General features: G+C 42.0%; 1 protein-coding gene across 3 annotated transcripts in view; it reads right to left on the bottom strand.

Annotated features, from left to right (window-relative positions):
* MAGI3 (membrane associated guanylate kinase, WW and PDZ domain containing 3) overlaps positions 1-23,612 on the bottom strand; it is a 248,229-nt gene that overhangs the window by 11,511 nt on the left and 213,106 nt on the right. For 2 of the 3 annotated variants that reach the window (XM_045478688.1, XM_045478690.1), the window contains exons 12-16: positions 21,585-21,741; positions 19,379-19,470; positions 17,270-17,462; positions 14,800-14,988; positions 9,356-9,541 (exon numbers count right to left, since the gene is read on the bottom strand). In XM_045478688.1, the coding sequence (XP_045334644.1) occupies positions 9,356-9,541; positions 14,800-14,988; positions 17,270-17,462; positions 19,379-19,470; positions 21,585-21,741 (817 nt within the window). The remainder of the gene's footprint in view (positions 1-9,355; positions 9,542-14,799; positions 14,989-17,269; positions 17,463-19,378; positions 19,471-21,584; positions 21,742-23,612) is intronic. The other variant, XM_045478689.1, reaches the window with a different exon arrangement.

The raw sequence follows: 23,612 nt of genomic DNA, 5'->3' as shown, positions 1-23,612 counted from the left end.
TAAAAAATTTTTTTTAATGTTTATTTATTTTTGAGAAGAGAGAGACAGAGCATGAGTGGGGGAGGAGAGAGAAAGAGGGAGACACAGAATCTGAAACAGGGTCCAGGCTCTGAGCTGTCAGCACAGAGCCCGACGCAGGGCTCGAACTCACAAACTGTGAGATCATGACCTGAGCCAAAGTCGCATGCTTAACCGAGACACCCAGGCTCCCCTAAACATAGGATATTGAAAATACCAGAGAGAGGGAGCATAGCTTAGTGAATAGCATAGCCATGAACTCTGCAGCAAGACTGACAGGGGTTAAGCCTCTTATTATTTACTAGCTGTGTGTTCTTGAGGAAATTACTCACATTCCCTGTGCTTCTAATCACCTCACCCATAAAAGGAATTATAGCTACCTCATGGGGTTATTGTTATCCAACAAGCTTATAAATGTACATACTTCAGACAGTGCCTGGCATCTACCCATTATGTACATGTTTCTATTATGATTAACATTATCATAATCCTCAAAATGATGAAATCTTATTTGAGGTTATATTTTTCTTAAAGTGCACATTCTGAAATTTTACCTTACTTGTTAAAAATGTTCAACACTTTAAAGTCAAGTGCTCCAGAAAGGAAGAGTGGAGTGTGAACTTTTTTGGGGGAAGATGGGGGGAAATGGAAATCTGTTGCTCTTTTATTTTTATTTGAGAGGGAAGGGAAGGGAAGGGAGAGAGAGAGAGAGAGAAAGAGAGAGAGAAAGAGAGAAAGAGAGAAGGAAGGAAGGAAGGAAGGAAGGAAGGAAGGAAGGAAGGAAGGAAGGAAGGAAGGAAAAGCAGTGCTCACCCAAAGCAGGGCTTGAGCTCACCTGATTCAGGACTTGAACTCATGAACTGTAAGATCATGATCTCAGCCAAAATCAGATGCTTAACAGCAGGCCACCCAGGCGCCACTGGTTGCTCTTTTAAATTGCTATCATGGGGGCGCCTGGGTGGCTCAGTCGGTTAAGCATCCGACTTTGGCTCAGGTCATGATGTCACAGTTCGTGAGTTCGAGCCCCACATCAGGCTCTGTGCTGACAGCTCAGAGCCTGGAGCCTGCTTCGGATTCTGTTTCCCTCTCTCCCTGTCCCTCCCCCACTCACAGTCTGTCCCTCTCTGTCTCTCAAAAATGAATAGACATTTAAAAAAAATTTATAGAAATTACCATCATGAATTTTATTTTCCTCTTGAGCTTAACAAGTTACTTATGCTGGCCCTCCTTGCTGGTCTCCTTGCTACCAATCCTACCTGCAATACACATCCTGGATCCCAGCCCTAACATATAAATTGAAACCCGCCTCTGCCTTACTTAAAAACCTGTGGTAACTATTTATTGCTCATAAGATACTGTCCAAACTTATCACCTGGGCACATCTGCCTTCCCACTGAAGCTCCTCTTCAAAGTGTCACCTTCTCTGTGAAATCTCACCTGTGGTTCCCTTCAGCACATTGTCTTCATAGCATTTACCGCATGCTTTCAGAGCGAGCCCGATACCGGCCTCTCTTGCTAGAGCATGCACTCCTCGAGCGCAGGGATCACACCTCATGTATGTTTATATTCCTGCACCCACAAGAAATCCCCAGATGTCCTCCCACTTTGGCTTACAGGGTACATCAATGTCAAGTTACGTGCCTCTAACCTTGAGTGCCCATTCTGTAGCTGAATTCTTGTCTGTCATTGTACATTCGTGGCCACCGTTTTAAAGGGAACGGAAACTGATGGGAGAAATTACTTCTATGGACAGGATGACTGGGAGACGCTTGTACCTTAGTAGAAGTCCAATTTAGATAACTTTTTGGCTTCGCTAGCTTGGCCAGAATGACAGGTGTTTAAGTTCAGGACAGTACAAATAAGCTGATCAATTTCAGCTTTTCCTCTACCCTTCCCTTCGGTGAGAGATGTCACTGCAGCATAAGGAACCACACACTGGTGCTTCCTCTTTCAGTCACGTGTTCTTTCCTTGTCCTCTTCCTGGTTAAATAAAACTTTCCATCACTGGTATTTTTTCCAGTGTTAGTCCTTCAACCCATGTTGCATGGCTTCTCCGATTTACTTCCGTGTTAAGAGCCGTTCCACTTCACAAAGTTAAATATTTATTCCATGATGCCAAACAGGCTTATGTTCTCTCTCCATTTTATCTGAAAGTTCTTCAGATAGTAAAGCAATGGGTTAAGCAGATCACTCCCTCAGTGAGGATTAAATTTTTGCGGGAGTCTCTGTATGTAATTATTTAAGGAGAAAGTGTATTATCAGACGAAAAAACACAAAATCCCGTAGTTAAACTATGGATACAGACATTACAATGGATCGTGACTCATCCTCTGCAAGAATAAATGAGAACTGTGTAAGAGTACCTCCTCAAACTCCAGTAAGGGGCACAAATGACAGAGACATCCTAGGCTCTTAGGTGGGGTAACTTAATAGTTAAAGGTATAAATTGCCCCGAAGTTAATATATATCCAATATATCCGAATAAAAAACGCAGTTGGGTTTCTTAATAATTTGCTCTAAAATTTTACATGGAAGAGTTTCATGAATATCTTGTCCATTTGGAGTGTGTGTAGGGGGCGGGTGGATAAAAGCTTGCCTTAACAGAGAAGATATTGGGACCTACCACAAAGCTACAGATTTGTTAAAAAGTGTGTGTGGATATACATACGTGCACACACACACACACACACACACACACATTAAAACACGTATTATGTATATTACTGTCAGGAAATACATATGTAAATTGACCCAAGAACAGATGAATCAATAGCACAGAACAGCTAGGAGACTCATGTTGGAAGGGGACGCAAACACACAGGAACGGTGGCTGCAGAGATCAATGAGGAAAAGAAGTGTTATCTGATAGCTGGTGCTATAAAAGCCCACTCGGTGTAAGAATAAAAAAATAAAGCTGGATCCCTCCTAAAACTACAAATAAAAGGGAGGCACCAGATGCATTAAAGAACTGAATGTAAAATTATAAATCTAGCAGATGATGATATAAGAGAAAATCTCTGTGACATGGGGTGGGTAAGGAGAACATGTCTTAAATGAAACTTCAAAAGCCTAAGTCATAAGGAAAAAATTGGCCAATGTGATTATATCTAAATTAAGAATCTCTGTACAGTGGAGGGCATGATGGTAAAGTTAACATACAGATGACAGGAAAAGATCTTTGTACTTTCTAAAATTAAATTGCACTGGGATGCCTGGGTGGCTCAGCTGGTTAAGTGTCAGACTCTTGATTTCAGTTCAGGTCATGATCTCACAGTCGTGAGATCAAGCCCCACGTTGGGCTCTGCACCAAGCAAGGAGACTGCTTAGGATTCTCTCCCTCTCTCTTTCTCTGTCCCTCCATCATTTGAGCATGCACCCTCTCAAAAAAATTTTTTGAACTAAACTGGACTAATACCTATCCCAAGGAATCTCTAAACATCAATAAGAAAAAGACTGAAATCCCACAAGAAAAATGAGTAAAGGAGGGACAGCTGGGTGGCTCAGTCGGTTACGCATCCGACCCTTGATTTCGGCTCCAGTCATGATCTCATGGTTCATGAGAACGAGCCCTTCGTTGGGTTCTGCACTGACGGCATGGAGCCCGCCTGGGATTCTCTCTCTTTCTCTCTCTCTCTCTCTCTCTCTCTCTTTCTCTCTCTTTCTCTGTCTCTGCCCCTCCCCTGCTTGCACTCTCTCTCAAAATAAATAAACATTAAAAAAAAAAAAAAGAAAAATGAGTAACAGATATGAAGAGGCAACTCACAACAAGAAAAAAAGCCCCAAAACAAGCATTTGAGGAGATGCTTAAGTTAATGGGTAGTGAAAGAAATGCAATTAAACACGAATGAGAGGACACTTCTCACACAGCGGCTGGTTTGAAAGCAGGCTCACGCCAGGCACTGGCGGACACATAAAGGTGTAGGAAGCTTCCATGGCCTGCTGGTGGGGGTGAAGGTGCAACAATTATGGAAGACAGTCGGTCAGTACCTGGTCACATTAGGCACGTATTAGGTACGTACATGCGGGTGTATCCAGAGAGTTTGTGATAATGAGGACCGGAGACAAAGTGGTTGTCTGTGAGGGAGGGGCAGGTGATATGTGGTAAATATACATTACGGAAAATGGTCAGGTAGTTAAAAACAATGGATTATGTTCATCCAGCAACATGGATAAATCTTAAAATCACACGGTGCTGTGATACCAGAAGCATAAGCAACCAGACCAAACATAGATAATTTAGACATCATCAACATTGAACTTCTGGGCATCAAAGGATGGTATGAAGAAAGTGGAAAGACAACCTGCAAAATGGGAGACAAGACTTGCAAGCATCTATCTGTTAAGGATCTAATATCAGAATATATAAAGAAGTCTTATAATTCAACAACAAAGAAGACAATTCAAAACTGAGGAAGAGATTTGAAGAGACACTCCTCCAAAAAAGATGTATGAATGGCCAAGAGCACACGAAAAGATGCTCAACATCGTTAGGCATCAGGGAAACAAAAATCAAAACTATAATGAGATACTACGTCACTCAGGAAAAAAGATATGGCAACTAAATGCCACAGGATTTGGATTGGATCCTGGAACAATAAAGTGAGAATTTTTTGAGAATTTGGAGAAGAAAACCAACATAAAATCTGTAACATGATGCTATCTATGTGACTGAAAAATAAATGCGGGGGCACCTGGGTGGCTCAGTTGGTTAAGCATTCGACTCTTGATTTTGGATCAGGTCATGATTCCAGGGTCAAGCCCTGTGTTGGGCTCTGTGCTGAGTATGGAGCCTGCTTAAGATATTCTCTCTCTCTCTCTCTCTCTCTCTCTCTCTCTCTGCCCCTCCCCCACTTGCACACTCTCTTTAAAATGAATGAATGAATGAATGCCAACACACACACACACAGATATGTATTTTAAAAATAAAACGAGGCACATACAACGCAATGGAATGGTTGGCCAGTGGGAGTAGGGAGAGAAATGACACGGAAAATGGAGACGCATGGGACCAAACAGATAATTAAATGGAAAACAGGGGCACCTGGGTGGCTCAGTCGGTTAAGCGGCCGACTTCAGCTCAGGTCATGATCTCGTGGTCCATGAGTTCGAGCCCCGCATTGGGCTCTGTGCTGACAGCTCAGAGCCTGGAGCCTGTTTCAGATTCTGTGTCTCCCTCTCTCTGACCCTCCCCCGTTCATGCTCTGTCTCTGTCTCAAGAATAAATAAATGTAAAAAAAAAAAAAATTTTAAATGGAAAACAAAACCAAGTATTCCTGGCGGCACTACCAGAGCCATCCTAACAGAGTCCTCGGTAGCCTCTGGTAACTTGGGTCCCTCTTAAAAATGGAACAGACAAGACGTGACACAGAAGTAGAAATCAATGTTGAGGAATAACACAACTTAAAGATTTCTTTAAAATGAGCAAGGACAGCCAGGTACAAGGCGTTTATGTCCTGTCCTTGAGCACAAGTCAGCACGGTAGGGGCCGAGGTGGTGGAACTGTGGGCTAGAGCAGGACTCTTGAGCTACGAATACGCTGGGGCGTGTCATACCAGACATGACACGTGGCTTGGGAACTTAGGTAACCATTTCCTTGGCAAAATAAGCTTAAACATCAAATGGTATCTGGTAAGAGGGGACAAAAAGAATGGAAGGAACTGTCTTTTTTGGTAACTGTCTTATCTATTAACAGTGAATGGCTTATGGACAGTAGGGGACAGCAGGGGACAGCAGGGGAGCGGTATCAGAGAGGAAGTAATGTAGCTGTAGGTGCTGATCCGAACGTGTGATCTCTGAAAACAGCTTTAGGGCTATAAATACTCATTTGACTCTTCAGTGCAGTTGATAGATCTTATACTGAACACAACGAGAAACTTGGAAGACTAACAAACTCCATGGATGGGATTTTTATGGACAGAAGAGACAGTTTCTATTTTTTTTTTTCCTTAGAAAAATAAGAGATTTTGAATACTTCCATAGTTTAATAAAACTTGAGTATACAATAAAATAAGGTGTAGCCACTGAAATGTGATTTTACCTGTCAAACGTGATTGTCTTTAACAGGCTTTGCTGACACATGAAATAGACTTTAAAGTCTACGCTGCTAAGGAGTGTCCTTTCTATTTTTTCCTTTTTATTTTTCCTAAACACTGATCAGCATTATATAGAAAATCTTGGGTACGTCCCCAAGCATTTGGACCAGTGTCAAAGTTAATTTTTAAGAAAAATGACTGAGCAATTGTGGATAACCTCTCTAAGGAAACACTATCAACAGTCAAGGGTAATTTTGGAAAACAAAAAAAAATTAAACTAAGAGAAAGAAGCAGTCTGTTCCCAAGTCATCTATTTCAAGGCTCGTCAACGTGTGGTTCCTGGGTCAGTCGCAATAAGATGCCGATAGACACTGAGAGTCAGCATTTAGAAAAGGTTATAATGACTGGACGGAATAATTTTATGTCTGTTTTTTTAAAATTATTTTTTATTAAAAAATTTTTTTTAATGTTTATTTATTTTTGAGAGAGACCGTGGAGTGGGGCAGAGGCAGAGAGAGAGACACACAGAATCTGAAGCAGGCTCCAGGCTCTGAGCTGTCAGCACAGAGCCCAACGTGGGGCTCAAACCCACAAACTATAAGATCTTGACCTGAGCCAAAGTCGGACACTCAACCGACTGAGCCACCCGGGCGCCCTGTTTTTGTTTTTATTTTTCATTTAATTTGTATGTATTTCACACCAATGCCTTCTGTGTTGGCCTTAGAGATAAGTCACTGGTCCTTTTTACAGACTGTTAGAGAAACAGTGACCGCAGTACCGCGAGCTCCATTACTTCTAGGTGCTTCTCTCACTGCTGCACGCCATGTGTGCTGATAGAAGCATACTACACACGTCGTTCTCCAAACAAGCCTAAAATGTAATTTCCTTGTGACACCGAGGCCTGCTTTTCTTTGTGGGTCACAGAACACATTTAAGGCTAAAAAGCAGGCTCTCGAGATCGCAGTAAAGATACCAGAGCGAAGGCACAGAGATAAAGAAATCTGACCAAAATCACATTAAGTAACAAAAGGCCTTCAAAAAAAATTTTATTGAGCACTTATGACGTGCCTAACATCGTTTTAGGCCGTTGGGGCTCAGCACTGAATATGACAAAATCTCTAGCTTTGGGAATTTATGCCTTTACATTCTGGTGAGGGAGAGGACAATGAACAAATAGACCACGGGTTCAATAATCTCAGAGAAAAGTGTGGCAAAGCAGAGGGAGCAGGGCGAGGCGTGAGGGGGCTGGGGCGGGTGGGGCAGGGTTATTTTGGATCCTGTGGTTAGGGAAGGCACAGCGGCTGACAGCACAGAGCTGGGGCCGGTCTACTGACTCAAACACTGCTTCTGTCACTGGTGTTGTGACCGTGGGCAAGTGATCCTAGTGCTCAGGGGCTCAGTCTCCTCAGCCATGGAACCGGAAAATAATCGTGCCTACCTAGGACTAGTGGACTGAATGAGTTAACAGATGTAAAGTATTTAGGGTAACACCTACCACATCGTTAAGTGCTTACTAAATTATTACTTAGGTGGGAAGGTCTGAGCAGAGACCTGGATGTGGGGGTCAGTCAGGCAAAGATGGGGTGAAATGGCACAGTTACCGTTAGATGAGCACCTTAGGGTACTTACGCAGACTAGGTACATTTTCACCTCAGATTTTCACAATGATCCTGAAATAGATATTATCATCCCATTCTATAGATTAAAAAAAGAAAAACAAAACTGCAGGGTAGAAATGTTAAGTGGCTTGTTTAAGGTCATACAACTACCTAACAGGTGTCTGTCTGTCAAAGGCCTTACTTCTTCTATTGGGTTTATACTGCCTCTGCTAGATCCTGGCAAAGAACGGAAAATCTCCTGACTTTTATTTACTCTGTTCATTTGTTCATTCACTGAATCATCCGTTCACTCATCCGTTTAACTCGTTTCTTCACTCAAAAAACATTTACTGAGCGCCTACTAAGTATCATAGTCAACTGATGATGTTTTGTCGTCAAAGAGCAGAGCATTTCCACAGGGAGACAGTCACAGGGAACGACGCTCAATGAACTGCAGGGATATGGAGTGCTGTGGGATTCACGGAAGGAAGCCCACATGCACAGAAGCCAAAGAGGCCTCGCTCAAGAGTGGATCTGGAAAGAACACTGGGGGGTAAATTGAAAAGGCAAGCTGGGAGCAAAATCATAAAACACTTTCTGTGCAGAGACCAGGGAAGCACTAGGGCTTCCGCAGAAGAGGTTTTTAGGGGAAAGGAGCAGCAGAGTCTGGGACAGAGGCTGGGCAGAGCGTGGAACACTACAGAAAAGGGAAATGGGCAGGGGCGGGGATGTCGCGGGGTCCGAGGACTAGAAAAGGCTTCTGAGAGCAGCTTGGAGAGCTCACGTCCACGTGGAAAGGCCCCTCTGGGATCTGGGGCAGGAGGAGATTCGAGTACTGCCTCCACTATGACCGAATGTACGAGAGAGGGGGCAGCAGGAAGGGAGAAGAACGGAAGAATCAAGAATGACAAGACAGACCCCAAGACTGACTACATTAGAGGATCATGGGGGACAGCAGGGCATGAATACACATTACACTACGAGGGATTTTAACGTGAAAGACTAACCCTTCCTAATTCTGCTACTTTGGGCTTCTCCTCGTTAGTTTTGCAAACTCAGGAAAAATGAGATGTGCGTTACGTAACTGTGTTACCTTGTAATTCATAAACAGAGCCCATGAACTGGTGCTATTCAAAATGGTTCCTAATTAGGAACTCTTAATGACCAGAAGGCAGCTTTAAAGGGAGGCAAGACACTGAATGCATTTTCTGCCCTATTTACTGGCTGTTCCGACATAGCCCGCTTCCCATTTAGACGGCAGCTGCCCAGAACAAAGCCCGGCCCCGAGGACAGGCACTCTGCGGCACGGACCTCACATGAAAGGCTTGATAGCAACAGCGACTTTCTTTGAATCTTTAGAGGATTTCCTCTCGCTCAAGCAAGCAGAAACTTAAGACATCATTTTCAGAAAATGAGATCTGAAAAGTATTCCCGATCTCTTTCACTTCTGGGTGCTTGCTTCTCTGGCACACAAATAGACGGCCACCGCTCACTAGCTAGCTGGGTTATTTTTCCTGAGCTACTGACAACTTTTTAATAAACTGTCTTTTAAATTCATTAAATGGAAGAGGCAAAATAGGAGACTCCGGGGTATATAAATGGTTCTATCACTGCAGTGAGTCTGGCAATGCTCGAAGAAGCCACTGCCTTCAGCAGGCTCTGTGCTGCTCAGAGAGTTTGCCGGAAGCAAATTTACCGGTTCCTTACCCTCCTCAGCAATGACGGTTAGTGTGACGGTGACACCAGCATCTTTGATCAGCTGAACGATGCTATCATGGGACAGTTCAACAATGGACTGCCCGTTCACCGCAGAGATGTGATCTCCAATTTTCAGTTTTCCACAGCGATCGGCTGGACTTCCTTCTATGACTCGGCCAATTTTATGAGGAATTACTATGGGAAAAAATGCCCAGGTTTTTCAATTAGTTTAGTGTTGGATTTATCACCATCATTTAAAAAGTCAACATAATAACATCAAAAACATTCTTTAAGGGGTTGCCTGGGTGGCTCGGTCGGTGAAGCACCCGACTTCGGCTCAGGTCATGATCTCACGGTCTGTGGGTTCGAGCCCCACATCTGGCTCTGTGCTGACGGCTCAGAGCCTGGAGTCTGTTTCAGATTCTGTGTCTCCCTCTCTCTCTGCCCCTCCTCCACTCGTGCTCTCTCTCTCTCTCTCTCTCTCTCTCAAAAATAAAGAAACGTTAAAAAAACTCAAAAACCAACAACATTCTTTAAAAGTAGAGCAAAAAGGTATCACATGATCATCCTATGAACCCGCAATTACTTCCATATCAGCTTCCACCTCTGGTGCCCACGCACAGATACTCTTACATAGCTGCAGTCCGAGCGTATAGACCTCTAGGCTATTTTCCACTTACCATAAGCCTTTCTCCAATTTTCATATTGCCATCCTGATAATCCTGTGTAAAGGCTACTGACCTCACTGATACTATCTCGTGAACCTGACGTTCCTTGCTTCGTGTTGGCCACATTCAGGCCATCTCAGAAACGGCCACGGTGAGACCATCTTTGATTCTGTGGAAGGGGCATTTACTCCCACAGGGAACCGTGTCAATAAATGCAGTTCAAATTCAAGTTTAGGACTCCGAAGTTACTGCTCAGAAATCCAGGCACAGTGAAATGACTGCCTGTTAAAATGAATCCTACCTAGTTCTATAGCAAAATTAGTTTCTTTTGTTTATACCTTTAAATTTTTTTTTTTTTTTTAATTAGGAAAGCTGAGGGGAATCGTAACATGAAATGTTTAACATTAAGATTATTTGGTTCATGGATAAAATCCTACCCTCAGTGTACAAAGTAGAGTCTAAGACATTTGCAAAGACATGCCGTGCAGTTCTATTAGCTCATGATGCTGAAGGCTTTCCTAGATGGTTAAGACACTTTGCTGTTATTAGGGCTTAAAACAAGTTCTCAGACGTTCAGGAAATCTTGTCAAAATATCTTTCGCCCCTCTTAATAAGAGGCATTTGTATTAAGAGACAGATGTTCCTTCCATGTTCCTTGAGAATTTCCTCACTGGGGTCAGTAAATCTGTTGGCCATTTGCCTCCTGCTGACTACGGACTATTATGAAGAAGGAGAATTAATATTTAAAATGGCACTCTGAGTCCAAGTAAAATGGGCTCCTTACCAGTATTTGAGTCATGGGTAGGTGTATGTTAGGGACATTTTAAGAGCCGTTCATTTGAACTAGAAGTTATTCTTAGCCATGATTTCTGTCCCCACGGACAGTGCCGTTCACTCCTCAGCTCTTCTAGGATTATACACAGGGAGAGATTTTATCCCAAAACAGAGGAAGGCAATGTTGGAAGCAACCGCCTTTCAGCTCTGAATTATTATCAAGCACTTACACCATTTGCCTTAAAACAAAGTAACGAGAAAAGTGCCAGGGCAGTGTGGGCCACGTCCTGTGCCCACGTCCTGTGCCAGGCCGTGTGAGCGATTCACTGAGACACAGGTGGCACTTCAGAAATGCCCGGTGAACCAGACAGTGGCCCTGTGGTGACCTTCTAACTCAATACCTTAGTTATCCTCCTCCCTAGAAAAGATCTACTTGTACACACTGTTCATTCCAGATGCCCCGAGAAGAAAATCGTTCAGTCCTTGGCAAAACACCCAACGGAATGAATCTCTGAAGTCTCAGTGACTCCTTTCTCACCATGTGAGCAATGTGCTCAAAGGGAATTGAAAAATCTTGGTACAGAATTTCCTGAAGGGTTAGTTATCTGGATGAGGGAAGGTAAGATCGGTCGGATTGTTCTAGTCTTGGCATTTACAGCAGTACTATCAAAACAGTTAAAAATAGCAAAGAGACTGATAGGTCACTTCTGAACACTCTCTGAATGGACTGGGAAATTTTCAAGGTAACCCCGCAGAGTACACATCTTGAGTCCTGCCCTGCTTTTGTTGGTATACAAAGTCCATAGGCATTTGCCATAAGACCAATTTAATCATCTTCATTCATCTTTGGCCTAAATCTGACTCCCGAACTGCCTTGTCCAGCTGTGGAGATCACTTGGGTGCTCTTAAAACACTCCTTTCAGGAAAAGAAAGGACAGTAGCTGGAAATGCCCCCTCTCAAAGAATCCTTTGCGACCGGAACTGAAAAGTATACGATAAGAAAGACAAACACTAAAACCTGTGAACTACTGGCGAAGCAGAAACTAGCCAAGTCCTTTTCATCTTAAATAGATGTCTTTTCTTGGTGCTCCATTCATTTAGCATTTACACAAGCTGGGTCCAGGGCAGCAAGGGTGCCAGACCCAGATCTCTGATCTTCGAAAAAGTCATCGGCAGAGAATCTCAGAATTTCATAACTGGTGTCAGAAATGCTACCGGGAACTCTACTTGTGATAAATGTCACCAGAAAACACATTTAATCAGAAGGAAGAAATAATCTTTCCTGAACAGAATACCAATCTATACCAAGACAAGGTCTATAAAGAATGATCCGTTCTGACAGGTTTCCTGCCTTTTCACCTGTGCTAACTCTGGTCTCAACACACCTTTTTCTCTGTGATGCAGTCTGCAGCCACTGCTCAGTCTTTGTGAGTGAAAGCTCCTCACCCAAGCCTCCCCCCAGGCTCCCCTTCCATCTATAAGAGATGAACGCGAGTCCAGGAAGAATGCTTGCAGGGCTCAGCATTCTGTGAGATTATTAACTAGCATTTCAATAAAATTACCAATTCGGGTTTTGTGCCAATGACTGAACATCTCAAGTACTTTACATAAAGTTCCTGGACACCCGAAGCCTAATTTACCATTCAGGTTGATAATTAATGAGCTGCAAACACTCATTTCCTACATGAGCTGCTGCCTCAATCTTACATTTTAATTGGGCTTTCTTTCCCATCTCATTACTCAAGTATTGATAAACTTTTTAAAATTTCTTAAAAAAAAAAAAAAATCAAGAGACAGTAGACTAACAACTTTATGAATAACACGACAGTGACAACAGCAGCAGAAGCTACAACAAGCAACAGCAGCTAACATTTCTTGACGGTCCGGGATAAGGGCCTCGCACGCATTACCTCCTTTGATCCTCAAACCCCCACGAGACGAGAAGTGTTACCGTCATCCTCATCGTAACAGAGGAAATTGGAGCTCTTGGAGGGTAAGTAATTTGCCCAAGATCAGACAGCTATTAAAAGACACAGCAGAATCTGAATCCAAGTTTGCCTGATTACAGAGCCCAACACTTACCGACCGTATCTTACACAGATATCTCCCTCTGTGAGACACAAAACCATCAAGATACTAAGAAACAACTAAAATGAATAGATGTAAAAATATTTGAAAATTTTAAATGTAAACAGATACACACAAATAAAAAGAATTACTTAATGTACATTAAAATGCAATATAAATTTTAAATACAAACTAAATAAAAATGTTAAACATATTTAAGGAATGCGACCTATTTTACTGATTTCTTCTGTATCGCTTTGTTTCATGGTGGACACTAGCCTCCGCCCCTTCCCCTAATTTCTGCAGTCCTAGAAAAGGAGTATGTTCGGTAGAAAAAGCAGTTAGCAGCTATGACACCGAGCAGCAATCTTGCACTATTTTTGTTCATCTGAATGCATGGGATCATTGTATGGCATTAGAATAAGAATATGGTTCTCTGAAATGGTTATTTGGTTTGGGAAATACTGGTTTCCAGTGATGCAACATAAAATCCCCCCAAACCTGCTTTCTTTCATTTTTCTAACACAGGCCACATAATCATCCTCAGAGCATCAGTGACAGTTCCGAGTGTTACCATGGCAACTGCTTGTGGAAAATGGAAACTAGTATCAGTGAGCAGTGACCTGATACTATAGTAATAACTCATCCATGCCACAAAATCTTCTTCCTTTACACACTTGCATTAATTTTAGCAAGATTTTTGCAAATTGGTTTGGCCCACAACACTGCTGAAAGGGTTTCCTTCTTTTTCAACGATTTTAGTGGCCGTCTAGTCTAAGAGGATCTCACTACTCAAGATATACTCAAATCCACTGGCAGAGAGAGGAGCACATTTTCCTGTGCTCAAAGATTTTTATCATTTGACTTGGAAAAATAGTTACCGAGACAAGTCTGACAGAAAAAAATCTCAAGTGTCTGGTTCTCATCTTATATTCATTTGGATCTTCTAATTGTATTTAAAGATGATTATTTCTTAGAAACAACATTTAATATGCTGAATCTTAACAACCCTGAACATATTAGAGGTAATTCCTTCTTTGTTGAAGGAATTAGTATATACATGCACCCTTCCCAGATGACAATATTCTGTTAAACTGGGTTCAGGATATTTAGATTAATTTTTAAAGTTCTGACAAAATTTTTACTTTTCAGTGAAGCATATATAAAAGATAAGCATGCCTCTTGTCACTCAAGAAGGTTCCTTTATAGCTGGAATATGGCCATTGTTATTAAATAATACAAAAGGACCATTTAAGACATATTTGGGTCAAGATTCTTCTATTAATCTATTTTGCTTCTTCTCAACTGCTTCTAGCATTTAATTCACTTCTGCAAACACAGTTTCTCCCAATTTAAAAAAACCCTACGCCTCCTTATTTTAAAAAACTCAGCATTGTCCTTTCACTGAATCTACTAGGGCACGCCCCTAATATACTGCCACAATATAATCTTGGCGCAAAGTGTGCTGCTAAGACTTATTTTATGGAATCTGAGATGACAGATTCACCTGCAGCCTGGAAGTTTGGTTCGGACTAGCCGGTGTTGAAAATAAAATATTCATCGTTCTTAAAAAGGTAAGTCTCGGGGCGCCTGGGTGGCGCAGTCGGTTAAGCGTCCGACTTCAGCCAGGTCACGATCTCGCGGTCCGTGAGTTCGAGCCCCGCGTCAGGCTCTGGGCTGATGGCTCAGAGCCTGGAGCCTGTTTCTGATTGTGTGTCTCCCTCTCTCTCTGCCCCTCTCCCGTTCATGCTCTGTCTCTCTCTGTCCCAAAAATAAATAAACGTTGAAAAAAAAAAAAAAAAATTAAAAAAAAAAAAAAAAAAAAAAAAAAGGTAAGTCTCTAAGGCAATTCATACATGATTCCTAATTAGTTTCACAAAGCCCACAGGGAGACTCAGAACATGGCAAATGCAGGGAGGGACAATCGGAGATAGCAGCCCTTACCTCCTGGAGGGGGTTTGTTTTTGGAGGTGAGGATGACGAAGCCAAATCCTTCATTTTCTTTTCGGTGCAAGACTACATCGTAGGCCTCCTGTGGAGCAGGCCTGGCTGGGACCTCTGCTCGGTTCAGGCGGGGAGAGCCATTCTGGGTTGAAAGGAAGGCTTGAGAGCTGTCATCCTCAGGTTGTTTCTCTATAATAAACATGACCAAGTATTTCTAGAACATCATAATTTTTGTTAACTTAAGTGTTTTTGTGCTAGCATCTAGGATAGAAAAGCAACCTCCCCATGTGAGCTCTGGCCATCTTAGATGAGACTCAGATTGAGTCTGTCTGACATCTTAAACACTTTTAAAGTGTGTACCCGGAAGAATTATATGTTTTCTCATTTCAAAGGAAGCTTTTCAAAGCTTTCATCAAAGTTCCTGGTAAACCAATTCTTCTTGAAACTGTTTTCATTCCAGCAAGATTTTGACCAGTAATTTTAACAAAAGTTGGTAATGAAAACTGACACAGTAAACTTCTTTTTAAAATCAACTGTAGGGGCGCCTGGGAGGCTCAGTCGGTTAAGCGCCCGACTTCAGCTCAGGCCATGATCTCGCGGTCCGTGAGTTCGAGCCCCACGTCGGGCTCTGTGCTGACCGCTCAGAGCCTGGAGCCTGTTTCAGATTCTGTGTCTCCCTCTCTCTCTGACCCTCCCCCATTCATTCTCTGTCTCAAAAATAAATAAACGTTAAAAAAAATTTCTTTTTTAAATAAAATCAACTGTAAATATGACTTTGTGCTGTGACTACCACTTGTGATGTTGGGAAGGCCAGTGCATCAGGACAGAGGTGCCCCCCGTTATCAGCTGAGAAGTGAGCTGTCAACATAGGATTTGTCTTATGCAATGTGTCTTCAACTTCAGTTTCCTGATGGATGAGATCAGATGCGCTAACCATCAGCAGCCCTACTCCTCCCCCATCCAGCAGATAACAGGCTGTCCGCACGAACAGCCAATTCTCCAAGGCAGAGAACAGGTCATACGAATCCCCAGCAAATGGAGAATTAACGTATACCTTTCTCTCCTACCCAATTACGTCATCAGAATTCAAGAAAGAATGACATAACTTAGTCCTGATTAAAAAAAGGGCAAATTTTGTGCCACAATTTGATACAAACCATCATTAACCATCACGAGACACTGCCATTAAGGAATATCCATTTATAAGGGCTCTTCTGCCTCAAAATCTACACGATTCAGAGATGACGTTTTAGAATTTCAGCAAAGTGCCACGAACGTCCAATCATTAATGAAACATAAAAGGGCTTTTGGTTTGTTTTTGTTTTTGTTGCATAATGTATGGTTACAATGAATTAGCTAAACGCCTCCAGTAATATCAAACCACTATAAAACGTCTTCATGAGGCTTCCCAGCATAGAGCCAACCTCTCGTACAACATCACATTTTTTACTACATGTGGTTATGTTCTGACTCCAGCCATCACTGCAACACTGCATGAAAACCTGTATGCCTCTCTAAATGTCCGATGTTTATGAAAACAGGCCTTTACCTTGGATGTTGCAATCCAAAACACAGTGCCTCATTTTTTAAGAGTAAAGCAAATATTCATCAGGTCAACAATCATTCACTGATGTCTACTCTGCCGGGAAGGCACTCTTTTATGTGCTGGGGATACAGCAGTTAACTAAATGGATAAATATCCCTACCTCTACGAGGCTTACATTCTTATGCTACCGGGTAGTCTTTTTAAAATTTTAAAAAGTGGCAAGAATTCACTTCTCAAAATTCTGATGTGATATTCACAAAGCTATTGATGAGAAAAATGCACTTAGAGCCTCGTATCATGGTTTAGACCCCAGACTCTATAATTAAACTCCTGTCTTAATCCTGGCCCTACTGTTCACCAGCTATGTGTCTCCCAACCTTTCTGTGGGTAATTCTAAAACTGAATAATGACAGTATTTACATCACAGTGTTATAAAGACTAATTAAAAGAATCCATAGGTCTGAGATACAGTAAGCAACTCAATAAATGTTTTTTAATGTTAAATTACATTATATTATAACTTCTCAAGTAGAAGCATTCTATCCTCTGAATATTTAGGAATTCATCAGGATCCAAAATCTTTTGACATTCAGCTAACGGGATATCTTGGTATGACTAAAACACTGTATCTAAGAGAACAGATTTAACCTGGTGCTCCCATCTACAATACCACGTTGACAAAATCTGCCAACACATTAACATAATCTCAATATGGAGGCCCAAAAGTTATTTGTTTTTTGATAATAGTCTTTCTGGATCCTTTTGACCTTACATGGCCTTCCACAATGAGGCCCTGGATCGTACTAAATGGATTATCTCAGACAGTATTAAACCTAATAAAGGAACCTGCAAAACTACATAGAAAATGGGCTAAGTCTCTTTGTTTCTTTTTGAACCTATCAGAGCAGGAACAGGTTCACATACCACCATAGAAGATCTTTCTTCTGACGGTTAATAGCACGTGGCCATTTCGAGCAGCCGTCGTCATGAGGTCTAAGACTTGTTTGTGTGACTTCCCTTTAACAGGAATCCCATCGATGCACATCAGTTCATCAGCTGCACGGAGCCGGCCATCTTTCTCAGCTGCGCCCAGAGGAATGATGGCCCCAATGTATATCTGATAAGATAACCAAGTGTAGGTTGGTCTCTACAGTCAACTAAGAGCTACTATGATCCTCAATAGCTATGTTAAGGACTTCCTGACTCAGTACTATGCAAACCAACATATTTTTGCAGTTCAACTATGAACATTTATAGAAGGGGGTTATCTTAGAAAGTGACCATTCTAGGGGCGCCTGGGTGGCGCAGTCGGTTAAGCGTCCGACTTCAGCCAGGTCACGATCTCGCGGTCCGTGAGTTCGAGCCCCGCGTCAGGCTCTGGGCTGATGGCTCAGAGCCTGGAGCCTGTTTCCGATTCTGTGTCTCCCTCTCTCTCTGCCCCTCCCCCGTTCATGCTCTGTCTCTCTCTGTCCCAAAAATAAATAAGCGTTGAAAAAAAAAAAAAAAAAAAGTGACCATTCTACAAAATGGCACTTCTGATAACCACACTACATGATCTCTTCTCGATCTTTGGGGTTGAATAAAAACAAGATAGAAAATGCAAAGCTGTTTAATAACTTAAAAAGTACCACTATCAGTTCCATCAATACAACAAAACAAATACATTAAACTCAGAAAATGCACTCGTGCAGAGTAGCTCCTAAAAAGTAAAAAAAAAAAAAAGGATATTGAATGCCATCAGCTAAGATTTTCTACACGCTGTTCACAGCAACTGGGATCATTCTTAAGATATTCCCATCACATATGGTGATCAATACAAATTCAGTATATACAGCAGAGAAACATTTCTTATTCCTAAGTCTCAAAGCAGTAAATATCTTAGGGAACAGAGTGGTCTGAGGTCTACTTACATCTAGGTAAACAGATTTGGCTCATTTTGCTTGCTGGCAATTAAAATCCTGAATTATTAGGCTAGTTTCAGAGCTGTTAACACCTGACATTTAAGAAAAGGATTTGTCCCAAGTTGTTTGAGACAAATTCTTAAAATATCTTAATCAACTCTATGGGTATTAACAAAATAGGAACCATTAAAATCAAATCACATCTTCCACCAAGAACAATCAAGGTATATCTGCCCTATATAGGTCGACCTGCCTTAAGCTTTGTCTCTGGTGATTAACTATAACCAATATGACTAATTAGAACACATTTATAATACATAAATCAAATGTTCTATCCAGAAATGGAAAGAAGCATGTCATTTTAAAAGATTATTGTTCCTCACCTAACTTCCAAGCACAGTAAGAATGTCTTTCTTACATTATACAGAAAAAACACAAATCTGTTCTCAAACTCCACAAAGCACATTACTTCTTTGTCATTCAAACTAAGGGCCAAACTTAAAAAAACAGAACCCACTACATTTGTTCTCTAAACCTGAGGTGAGAATCGTGTCTAAAGTTCTAGGTTTTAAAGGCTTTATAAACATAACCCTTCTGCTTTCTGGACAGAAACACGATTTATTTTATTTTTCCCTAGTGTTATAGGTAGAGCGGATGGAATGGTATGCAAGGTACTGAGCTTGAAAATGTCAACCCACTAATGAGGGTAGGTGACATGATGTACGCAGCCTCAGGCCAACTGTTTACAGAGCATTCATTCAAAGGACAGACTGATTGTGGCAAACAGGATGCAAGATTATAGGTTTCTTAGAGAAGGCAAAGGTCTTAACTTTTGTTTAACAGAGGCAGGGGGAAATAAAAATTGAAAATAATGAACTGCAGCACATAGTGAAATACAGAAATTAATTACTGCCCACTTTCCAGCTGACATATTCAGTTCTTGCCTCAGCCACACCAAGGTCCCGGAGAAACCATGACACTCAGAAAAATGCAGTTCCTCCTCACGTCAATGACACGGTTAGAGAAAACAAAATCTTATCTTAAAAAGTCAAATAAAGTAAACACTATACTCTTCCAAACAGCTACTTAAAGATTCATAGGAACGGCCAAATTCCAAAATATCTGAACTTACAGACTGATCCAGCCCCTCGCCTCCCAGTACCCGGAAGCCAAACCCCGACTCCTGCTTCCGAAGAAAAACATCCAAGTCTTTGGTGTTTGGTGCTAAGGAAAACCAGAAAATATAAAAATAAAGAAAATGAAATATTTGCATTTATTTTTAAAAGGTTAAAATAAAACAATGCACTTATGTAGTAGGATACTATGATAGAGTTCAATAAACTGTAACCTCAGAACTTTCTGGTATGTGAAAACTTACACAAGAGCATACCACTATTGCAAAAAAAAAAAAAAAAATCAACCGTAAGTATTTTTTTTCCAGCTCTAAAGAAAACTGTGCATCGAGATAGCTCGGGAACATTTACCGCTACCTTCTATGTACTCAGCTTTACTCTGCCATTAAGTCCTAATGCCTTCCAAACCAATGTTATGATATTAAATTCAGCATCATCCAATTTAAGTTTGATGTTTGAGAGGTGCAAATTATGTACATTAACATCTGGGCAAATCCTAGGAAAAGAGAGCCCATAAAATGCCTTAATTCTACTCCTGAACTAATACCGTTGTTTCAGAAAAGCATCCCATATTCACTTAGCCTAATGGTGCAAAATGATACTATTTTAAAAGAAAATGACTGCTAATACCTATTATCAGCCCCATTTTCTGGCTGGGAAAACTGAGGCCTAGGTACGTGGCCCAGTGTCAGCAAGTACATGGCACAGCTGAGATCTCTAGTCGCTTGATTTCTAGGGTCCAGGCTCTTAACCCACACTATTCTGCCCCCAAAGGGTAGGTCCCATTCACCAGAATATTAAGTCAGGGAAATCTACTTCATGACTAAAACAATTTGATTGCCAAGAAAATATTCGTGTTATTCACAAAGTAAGAAGTGTTTTCTAGAAATATGTCGGGGAACTATATAAAAACAGAGATACCGCATGGGGTAAATCTTGATAATGTTCCTTAGAAGCAGTCTCTTTTGAGAAAGAATTTCTATCAGAATTACAGACCTTTAGAGATTAAACTCTTGAGCCCAACTCAGTTACTTTATATGGAAGGCCCAAAGGGACTGAGTAGTTCATATCAATACTAAGAATGTATCAGGCTAGGAATGGGAAGTCAGAAGAAAAGGATTGTCCATAGTTATGCTAATTTAAATTATTGCTTTGCTGTGCTGTGCTTACATCTGGTTTTCATCTTTCTAAATACGGCCTGGGCCTATTCAGGAGAAAGACTCACAGTTGGTTAAATTATTATGAAGTCAATTATATATGGTATTTCCACCTGTGTACATCATTTCTAAGGTAGATTTAGATCTGCTTCTTAAAAACAAATTAAAAAAATTAAACCTACTTAATCCGCAATTTTACTGTGGAAAAGATTTATCGTTTTAAGTAAATCAGCACAAGAATGAACTTCTGCCTTATGCACTCTCTCTGCGCACCCCTCTCGGCTGGGTTCCTCTGACCGCGTGTACCCTGGTTTCCTCCACAGGCTGCGCACGCTCTGATTCACCACCCCTCATACTCCTGCCAGGAAGATCTCTTTGAAACACAAGTCCACGATGATCATCCCGGCAGTGAAACTATTCCGTGGCTCTCTATCGTTTCTATGATGGACTCCAGCTCCCTCGGAACGGCCGACTCCGTCCTCCCCAACCTGTTCCTGCTCCCCTCTGCTCTCCCGTGCCAGCTGCACCCAGCCAAACCGGGCCACTGGCAGGACCCAGGCCATGCAAGGTCAATGTGCAAAGGTTGCTCCTGCTTCCTTTCCCTTTTCATCTGCCTCATGAACACCTCTTCATCTTTGAAGACTGGTTTCAGGCTTAACCTCCTATCTGAAGCAGTATCTGACACTTCCTACTACCCACGGTGGTAAAATTGATTGTTTCCTTCTTCAGATCCGTGTGAGGCTGGTTTGTGCTTATTTATTTTCCATGTCGGTTTAATTATCATTTTTGGTTGCACAGCCTATGGACCCTGTTTATCTCTGTATTCCCATCACCTACTGTGTGTTAAGTAGATCGTAGGCACTTAATCCCTGGTTTTGGAAAAAAGTGAGTGAATGAGTGTTGAATACAAATGGAAGAAACCCAGAGTCATATGAACATGGGGATGAAGGAATAACTTTTCAACATGGTTTGGGAAGGTCCCAGTTTTTTTAGAAAATTCAAATTTATTTTGTCGCATGCTCTCCTGAAATATTCCACAACTACTTACGTTTATCTTCATATAAAGTCTTAGATTTCAGGTAGACCTCAGAAGGATCCAATTTCGGGGAGCCTGACCTGATAATGCTGGGTGGAAAAGGCATAGGCTGGGGAATGGGCTCATTTATGGCCTCCAAACTTCCTGAATTTTCCTTTTTATCTGTTTTCTGAAATGGAAAAGGGCCTTACTTAGTATGTGTTTAAAACCAGATGGTTGATTAGTTCATCAAACTATTGTGTGACCCGGGTATGTCAACTGATTATGGGTGAGCAGGTGGCAGGGTCAAAGCCACAGCATATTTGCAGTCTTGTCAGAATTCACCTGCATAGCCGTGTGTGCTTGGTGAAAACATATTTTACTTAAATTAGAAAAAGTTTATAATGATGTCAACGGAAGGGCCTGCATTAGTCCTACGTTTACATGACCTTTTCTCCACCACCAAAACACAAGCTGACTTTGAGAAGATGAACACAGGGACGCAACGCAGCACTGCTGGGCGGGAGGGAGGACCTTCGTGAAGGTCTGGATCGGCCCCACCGCCCCACTCCCTCCATTTAATTCCCCGTGAAGATGTCTGAGATACCATGCTTTCTGAGAAAATGGAATAGGAAGTGTTAACTCTAACTCGGGTTACAAAGAGGACACTACGAATCCCCTGCGTGGCCGATTCAAATACGTGAAGGAGAAACGCACCACGCCGGGCAATCCAGCAAGGGAAAACGGGAGCATGTTTTCCTGTTTTTTTCCAATCTGACAAAACTTTCGCAGAATAACAGCCAGGCAAAATGATTCAATAAAATTTTAAAGATGAGATCCAAAACACAGCCGAAGAAAATAAATATGGTTTTGAGAACAGCTGGTTATTCTGAATTATCACTTGCGGGGGGCGGGGGGAGGGGAGGAGAGGGGCAGGGGGGAGATTATAGATGTTTGCGAAAAAATAATGCTGAGGAGGATGGAGCACCGGGGGCAGCTTATGAGGGAGTGGTATGAGGACAGTCACTACGAGTGTTGTTCCCGGGGGCACCCTTCACTGACCCAGACCTGGTCGGACAGCAAGAAGAGGAGGGCGGCCTCCTCCCCCCTCCCCGACACGTCCCAGGATTCTGTCAGAGCAGGCACAAGGTCATCAGTTAGAAAGCAATGGGGTCACCCTGGCTGCTCTTGGCGTCTATTATGAAACAGACTGGCAGCACAGAAGTTAAAAAACAATGACTAGGGGAACCAGAGAAACCTAGGAGAACACAGTGCAATTTTAACTAAATAGGCAGAAAGCATTTCTGTTCACACTGGCTGTTAAGTGGTACAGTCTATAAAAATGCAGAATGTTTCTGTCCTTTTGATCCATGAAACAGCAAATTTGTAGAGGGTCCTATTCGGTGGACTAGAATTAATGCATTTTCTCTCTGATGGTCCTTCCTTTAAGCCTGTGCTTTCTGGTTATGGAAGACCCATCTTTCATTGGGAGATGACAGGCTCCCAATCGAGCAAACTAGAAGTAAATTAGGTTTTAATACGTAATTGTCTTTATATCCACACCCATATAATTGTGCGTATTCTGGCAGCTACATGTCTGCACCTAGCACATTTTCTTTCCTGGCACTGTTTGCTGTGCCCTTTTTTAGGTCTTATTTGCGATACAGGTCCTTAAATAGGCTACTCAGTTATTCAGAAGAACGCCAAAGAAAATGCTGTTTCAAGTCTGACAGCCTTTCACTTTGATAACAGGCAGATTGGGCACCGAGGCCCCAATTACTCTAGAAAGTCTTGTTTAGTCCATTGTAAGAAGGTTCTCTCAACGTGGGTATTTATGGTCCCCGTGAAATGACATGAACCTCCCACTTCTCTTTGGGCATCAGGGAAGAAGCAACAGTTTTTATTCTCTGCCCTAACATTCGGCCCCTCCTTACCCTTGCTCCTCTGAGACGCAAAGAGAACAGAAGGACCCCTAAGTAGGCACTTCAGTGTGTTCACGTTTCACCATTTAGAGGACAGGGCTGTTGGGAGTATGGGCCTCGAGTTTTCCTTCAACAGAAA

The sequence above is a fragment of the Leopardus geoffroyi genome, chromosome C1 (genome assembly GCF_018350155.1).
Source record: "Leopardus geoffroyi isolate Oge1 chromosome C1, O.geoffroyi_Oge1_pat1.0, whole genome shotgun sequence".
In the NCBI taxonomy this organism is placed as follows: Eukaryota; Metazoa; Chordata; class Mammalia; order Carnivora; family Felidae; genus Leopardus; species Leopardus geoffroyi.
Note: the sequence above shows the minus strand (reverse complement) of the source record. Positions and strands in the feature narration are given on the sequence as shown.